Here is a 7806-nt window from a genome sequence, read left to right on the forward strand (position 1 = left end):
ACTTAGGACAGGATAGTTAACCAAAATTAGCACACCATTACATTTCAAACATTTTTCTTGATTTATGCCTCTCCTGTAATGCCTGATGCAGCACGCACCACCCCCAAATCAACCCCAACCGTAGTCATCATAAAATCCTGAGAGCCGACCCACCAAACTCGAAAAATCTACCTTTAACCTCTCATGGTCATACCTTTCTTTTTCTATTATAAACTAACGATAATTTGCAAAATTTTAATGAAAATCCAACTGTTTGAGAAAATGTGTACCTTACCTTCGTTTCTTCTGGTACATTATTTCTGGTTAAACTTGAGAGCAGGTCGGACTCACTACCTACCTTGGTTTCTTTCTCGTAAGAAACGAGGATTAAACCTCAATTTCAGTTAAAATACCAAACAGGTAATAGACCCCCCACCCCCTTTAATAATTATAATTCGAATATTTAGCCATTTAATTGAATTTGAAAGATCTATTATTATGATTCAGTAATATTGCATAGTGAACCAATAGTATAATTAACATCTCATGCCATCCCAAGGGTCCTAAAGGCGGCAAAATTTTCCAAAATCAGCAGGATGTTTGAATAACTGACTAGATCAAATGAAATACATGATTACAGATTGATTGCACAGACATATCCACCACAAAAACATATCGTTGACTGTTAAGATACAGGTAAACGAATCAAATCTATAAAAAGTTAATGTCCTAAAACTGAGGCGTGAAGAGATAATGAGCAAGAGCTTGGACGACAGCCCTTCCTGCAACTCCCACGTTTGTTTTTAAGCTCCTCTAAACTTGGCCTCGTATACTTGTGGTTGCTGCAAAGATTAAGGAATGTTTCATGAAACACAAGAAAGATAATTTAAAAGTTCAATTTACATTCAACATATTCTACAAAACGACAAGTACTACTTAAAATGACAGCAATAGACCCTTTAAAATTTATTGCCTTGTGAGCAACAAATTAAGGTGACAACAATAGGCTAAGTATCACTTCCATTTATTTCTAATTTTCCTTATCTATACCTTTCCCTATAAAACCAAACTGAACAGAAATTCTAACTATTAAGATTTCAGGCACCACTCACATTATCTCATTTGTGGAAAAAGAAAACCCTAGAAGCCTCTATCACATGCTTAAGATACACACCCGGTCAGCAGCCAGGATATATCAAACACTAGCGAAATTTGTTTACCATGAAAAATATTTCATTCAGCTAAACTAAAAGTACAACTTCAGGAATTTCATGCCATTCTGATCCCTCAAGATGTACTGGGGGTTTAAATAGCTGAACCTTTTCAAGTCTCATCAAAATACTTTCATATAAATTAACAATGTCCGGGGACATATATTTACCATGAACAAGGCTAAGATCTGCCTGCCTGCAAACCATCTCAGATGCATTGAACGTTGTGCAGCAGCTGCTGCTTCCACCGTTTCAAACCGTAAATAAACACAGCCAGCACTGTTTCTGTACAACAAAACAATTTGGATTAAAAAGCCTGCAGGGACTAATAGTAAAACTATCTACAATATCAAAAAGAAAAATAAACCAAGCAAGCAAAACAGCTAATCAATATACTTCTTTTCTACAATATCATTCAAGTAAACTACAAAATCCTGTCAATTCAGTATTCACTTCTTAAACATGAGACTAAAATATATACATGTACACAAGACTAATCAAATCTGTTTGTCCACATAAACTTATCAACAAAAAAAGAAGAAAGATTAGTACATTAAACAGCACTTCTAAAATGAGCACAAACAAGAACAGGAACAGATATACTTGAACGTATTCATATATACTTACTTGTCAACATAAATATGTATCACCCTGCCACATTTAGAACATTCTTCTTCTACGTCATCTTTAATATCCGCATCAAAGTCTGGATCCGTCTGCAATAATCCCCCAGAAAAAGGTCAGTGTTAATATGTAATGTTCTCTTTAAACTAGAGAAGACAATAACACCACAAACCTCAGTAGCAGGATCAAACATATTCTTTAACAGTAAACATTCACTGGGACTTCCGACAGGAACTGAGGCTCCAACTGAAAGACCCGGAGCAGCTACTGCAGCTTGTCCATTAATTGGCATGTTTATGGCACTTTGGTTTGGAGCAGACCCATTCAGTGCAGGTACTCCAAGAGACCCCACAATACTGCAAAAGTAAAAGATAATACCATGCAGAGAGTGAGTGAGTGAGTGAGTGAGTGAGCAAGCAATTGAGCGAGTGAGTTATAAAAGATTGTTGGGTCAGACGAACCTAGTGGCAATACCAGAGCGGTCTAGTTTCTGCATAAGTAACGCTCTTGATTGAGCATTCAAAGCCTGCATGGATAAAAGAATATGATGAGTAAAAAACTATTGTCATAAAATTGAGTATTCTTTGAGAACCTGATCATTGACTAATCACATTTGATGCCAGAGGCATTAAATAAGCAAGTGGTTTGTAATGAGCATTCAAAAACTCACGATACAAATGCTTCCCTAAGTTCTTTGGAAAAAAGATATGCAGGAAATCTTAAAAGAATGAATCCAACTTCAGATGTCTTGTGGAAAATTGTGGCTAAACAATTGGTACTACAAAATTGTCAACCTGAGGAAGCAAGACCAATATTTTTACCAAGTTGCTTGTTTTAAGATGAACATAAATTTGCATTTTTACTTTACAATTTTAGGCATGACAATAAAGCCTGTGCTAAAAACTATGTGTAATAAATCTATTCAAAACGACATAACTTACCAAACCACCGCCTTCGTCATCATCAAAATCTGCAGATTTTGCCCCTGCATCTTGTGCTCCAACATGATCTGTAACAGATGAAACCTATACAAGCAATTTACTTGAATATGAGCATCATTTGGAAGAAAAAGAGTAGTTACTAATTAGTAAACAAAAAATTAAAATGCCAAAACAGACAAACCAACAAGAAATCAATGTACTGCAAGAATATATGGTCCCATAACTACAACAATCGTCAAGCTTAAGGATAAAATTAAAAAAATTAAAAAAGAGATGCTACCTTAAGAGTTCGACCGGCAATCTCCAATTTTCCATTCAAACTCTGAGCAGCCTTTGCATGTTCTAGTTGGGCAAACTAATGTAAGAATGAACAGATGAACAGTCATTATCAAACATAAATTAACCACAACCTTATGTCGAAACAAGTATTAGTATGTTATCACTGACCTGAACAAAACCAAAACCCTTGCACTGTCCTGTTTCAAGATCAAGAGGCAATTGCACAAGTTCCACAGGACCAAATGATTCAAATATCTGAGAAATTACCACATGAAAAAAAATGACATCAAAAATATGTTTAATACAACAAAGCAAATGTGCGGGAAAAATAAAAGTAAAATAACTACATATCTTAGATATTACCATCACTTTTATTTACAGTTGACTGCCTAAAGTATCCTTACTCACTTTGGACACCAACTTAGGGACTTACCACAATCTATCTTAACAAAACCCTTTGCATTGTTATGAAGCGGATTAGTCGTCTCTTTTTTATAACAAAAAAATTAAAAAGCTATTATTTATCTTTCGTGTGCATTAATACCCAAATATGTTTCAAACCCACTCTGCATTTCAATGAAATTCTTTAATATCCAAAGCACAGTACACATTTGTAGTACTCTACCTCTCTAAGATGAACCTCGGTCATGTTAAAATGTAAATTGCCAACATATAATTTTCTGTCAACTGCACCATATGGTCCTGTACCACCTGTGACTCCAGTAGAAGTGTTGGATTGAACAAGATTCTTTTCAGCCTCAGAGGGTTTTACCATCACAGGTTGTCCAAGTAGTAGTTGTCCAGAGAGAGCTATTGCCATCGGTACAGACATCGCATCATAAAATTCAATATACCTGCAGTTTCATCAATGTCTCAAATAAGTTCACCAAAAGCTTATGAATCTGAGGTTATTGCGTTCAAAACTTACAATGCATATAGCATAGGGAAATAAAAACTCTAGTGCAGAGAGCTCAAGCTGAGTTTCTTTTGATGAATCTGATGACTCATAAGAAAATGTTAGCTCATCATAGTAAAGCATACGCAAGTATAAAAATATGCTTGACAAAGTGACCAAGAAAAACGTCAGATGGGCTGCTACTAGCAATGATCGTTCATGTGGGGAGCTCCAAAACCATAATGATTAACAAGATTATTTTAATTAGAGTCCTTCCTTTAAATTTGATTAGAATCTAAAATGATTTAGCCAGGCCAACTTTTAATTTTCGGAAATGCTTCAAAATCAAACTCTACCAAGTTGATTCAGCGCCTCCCAATCCAAGAATAGGAACAGAATGGTGCTCCAAACACGAAGTGGAAGAAAACTGGAAAGAGGAATTTTAGGTTCATGTTGTCTACCTTGAGTACGCAGCATGAATTGTTTAAACATGAGTGCAAGGTATTCCCATCATCCCTCATCATAATCGCAATGCTAGTCCATTTAAGAATACAGTTAAACTTGATTCTAGAAACTGAGATATTAATAACTACTTTACAAATTACACGCCCATGAAAATATGACAATTTTATATAAACGCACATACCCAACTCCTTTTGATCGTCTAGAGTTCCTATCCATGATCAGCCGCACATCCCTAACCTGAAAACAGGGAGAAATAAGCTGTAATATCAAACAATGAAAAATCTTGCAGAAGAAAGAGATCTGCGACCTTGAGACTACATATTAAACACCTAATTTGGGTAGTTCAGAAGACAGCCACCAAACTCATGAGAATCACTCACCCCCCCAATTACAGAATGTTGACACACAAAAGACTTACTACACTATTTGTAACTGAAGGCAGGAGAGCATGTACTGCAATAAGAAGCAAATAAATTTTAATGCATGCATCCATAAGCATTTCATTCGACACAATTTCAAGTATTCTTAGGCGTAGGAATGTACAAAGTCAAACCGCATGCAAACAAAAAAGAAAAAGAGTTAATACGATAGGGTTCATTCTAAAAGAAGTTTGTCATTTACATAAGGGGAGAGAGGGATGAGAAGCAAAAAAGAAGTTTGTCATTTACACAAACCACAAGAAAAATAAAATCACTAACCTTGCCAGCTTTTGAGAAAAATTCATAAACATCTCTCTCATTTGCCTTCAGGGGCATCTGTCGCGATGTGAAGCCAATAATAAATCAGAGAATAAGCAACCATATTGGAGAGAGAATAAACATGATCAAAGTGAAAAGAAGCAACCAACCAACCTGGTAAGCAAAAACAGTTCTCTGATCCCTCTCTGGATCAGCTTCAGGCTCTGCCAACTCTTTCTTATCCTTGAACCTCCTGCAATTCATAATTCATACAGCACAGTAAAAACAACAACCCGTAAATTACATAAAATTTAAACCAATTTAATCTCTCATGGTTAGAGCCCCTCCTTTAAATTAATACACGGAGACATTAAAATCACATAATAGGCAAATTAAGCATTTCAGTACGTAAACAATGAAAGGATGAATCAAACTGAAACTAATCATTTTAACATGAACATAAACTCTCTGTAACGGCAGGCAACATTAGTTATTAGAAAAGGCAAATCATTACAAAGCCATAAAAAAAATGTAGTGCTTATATGAGTCCTAGTTCAGGATTATATTGAGTTGATATAACTAGTTCCCTCTCTTTGAAACAAGAATATGTCGACAAACCTGCTGTCTCTCATCTCAATTTCTCGCTCCCTCTCTTTAATTTCCCTATCACGGTCAGATCGACTCCTACTTCGTTGAGACCTTTCCTCGCGATCGGACCGACTCGGACTCTGACTCCGGCTTCTTCGAGGCTTTTCGTCACGAATAGAGCGGCTCCTGCTCCTCCTTGACCTCTCTCTCTCCTCCCTATCTTTATCCCTCTCCCTTCTCTCCTTTTCCTTCTCCCTTTCCTTCTCTTTATCCTTCTCCCGTCTCTCTCTCTCCCGTTCTTTATCTCTATCCCTTCTCTCTCTGTCCCTCTCCTTATCTCTATCCCTTCCCTTCTCCTTCTCCTTCTCTCCATCTCTACTACTCCTCTCTCTATCGCGCTCACGGTCACGATCCCTCTCTCGCTCTCCATCTCTCTCCTTACTCCGATGGCGGCGATCCTTATCGCGACCATTCTCATGTTCTCCTCTCGACTTCTTGCCCCTCCTGTTGTCATCGTCTTCGCCGCCAAGAAGAGCAGCAGCGTCATCTTCAACATCTCTCTTCCTGTAACTCTTCTCGCTCCCTTCTTTCTTCGTCTTCCTCTTCAAATCTCGGTCGTCGTTCTCCTCGACAGTCTTCTCCAAGTAATCATACTCGTCGAATTCCATCACAGCGTGTGCTTTTGAATTAGTTCGGGATAGGGTTTATCAAAAACCCTAAAAATTGGAGAGAAAAAGAGAGCAAATTGAAAGAAAGTGGGGGATTTGTAACTCTAGGGTTTTGTGGGGGCTTCAAATGAGACTCGGATGGAAAAGCCGTTTTGGTTGCAGCTATAGCGCTAATGTCTTAATCTATATTATAAGGAGATGATGTTGGGTTACTGTAATTATTTATATATGATATATTTTTTTTTTTTGTAATAATTTGTGATTTTTTGTGGGGGTGTACCGAAATTTTTTTTTCTAAAAAAAAATCATTTTTCACTAATTGTTTTTATTATTTTCTGTATTTTTTAGTTTGTATTTGTATTTAAAATAATTGTTACTAGGATTTTTTTATAAAAAATAATAATTTGAATTTATTTTTATATATATAATTAATAATTAAATTAATATAAAATTAAAAAAAGTAGACAAATTATTAATTGGACGGGTTGGGTTACATTGGGCGAGTTGCCGAAAATTGCAATCCGCCCAATATAGTAATTGGGCGATTTGAAATGAAAGACGGGTTTTTCAGGTTGCATTTTTTGTCAATTGTTTCGGGTTAGTTTTGGCGGGTTATTCGGGTTGGGCGGGTCGCAAATTTTTTTGCACAGTCCTAATTTTTTTAATAATTTTTATCAAACAAAAAAACTATTATCAATTTAAAAATACATATAGTACACGTGGTTTACAAATTATTTTCCGGCTATACTTTTACATTATACAATGTATAAACAACATGCAAATACTTGTAAACATTATCAATAATTTTAATAAAAATAGTTTCATAATTTTTAAATATATATATAATAAAATAAATTATATATTTATAGTATATATAAATATTTATATTAATAATTTTTACATATATAACATTTAAACCTAAGACAAATATATATTTATTTACATGACATATATAAAATACAATAATATTTAAAAAAAATTAAAACTAGAAATAAAATAAGAATAGAAAAAATCATGCATGTATCAATTATTTTTAGTTTCTAATGTATCTTGCAATGTCTTTTAGTGAATTTGATGAAAAAAAACTCCAATCACTTGATAAAAAATAAGTTATCACACAAATTTATAAGAATTTATAAGATAAAAAAAATGATATGTATACATTTATTATTTTTAAATAAATATGATTTAATTATTTAAATTATCATAAAATATCTTAAAAATATCATATTTTAATCAATTTATTAGTTTATTTTTGTTCTAGTTTTTTAATTTGGCAATGAGAACAACAAATTATATATATGTTTAATTTAATATTAAGTTTAAGTTTAATTAAATTTTATTTAAGCTATAAAATGCATGGTTTTATTATTTTTAAATAATTATCATTGTGAAATATAAAAAATATCATATTTTAATTTGTTTAATTATATATTTATTTAATTTTATTTAAGTTTAAGTCATGTTTGCAATCTATAA

The 7806-nt window shown here is 34.1% G+C and overlaps 1 protein-coding gene across 1 annotated transcript; it reads right to left on the minus strand.

The window, feature by feature from the left end:
- Window positions 1–449: 449 nt before the first annotated feature.
- Window positions 450–6499, minus strand: LOC133803225 (uncharacterized). Its single transcript, XM_062241201.1, has 13 exons — window positions 5690–6499; window positions 5246–5324; window positions 5093–5149; window positions 4576–4631; window positions 3660–3888; window positions 3203–3289; window positions 3036–3110; window positions 2756–2839; window positions 2276–2340; window positions 1987–2170; window positions 1818–1906; window positions 1361–1475; window positions 450–821 (listed from the first exon to the last, which is right to left on the minus strand). The coding sequence occupies exons 1-13, from the start codon at window positions 6325–6327 to the stop codon at window positions 783–785; spliced, it is 1797 nt and encodes a 598-aa protein (XP_062097185.1). The 5' UTR covers window positions 6328–6499; the 3' UTR covers window positions 450–782.
- Window positions 6500–7806: the final 1307 nt, after the last annotated feature.

This window comes from Humulus lupulus, chromosome 1 (genome assembly GCF_963169125.1).
Source record: "Humulus lupulus chromosome 1, drHumLupu1.1, whole genome shotgun sequence".
Classification (NCBI taxonomy): Eukaryota; Viridiplantae; Streptophyta; class Magnoliopsida; order Rosales; family Cannabaceae; genus Humulus; species Humulus lupulus.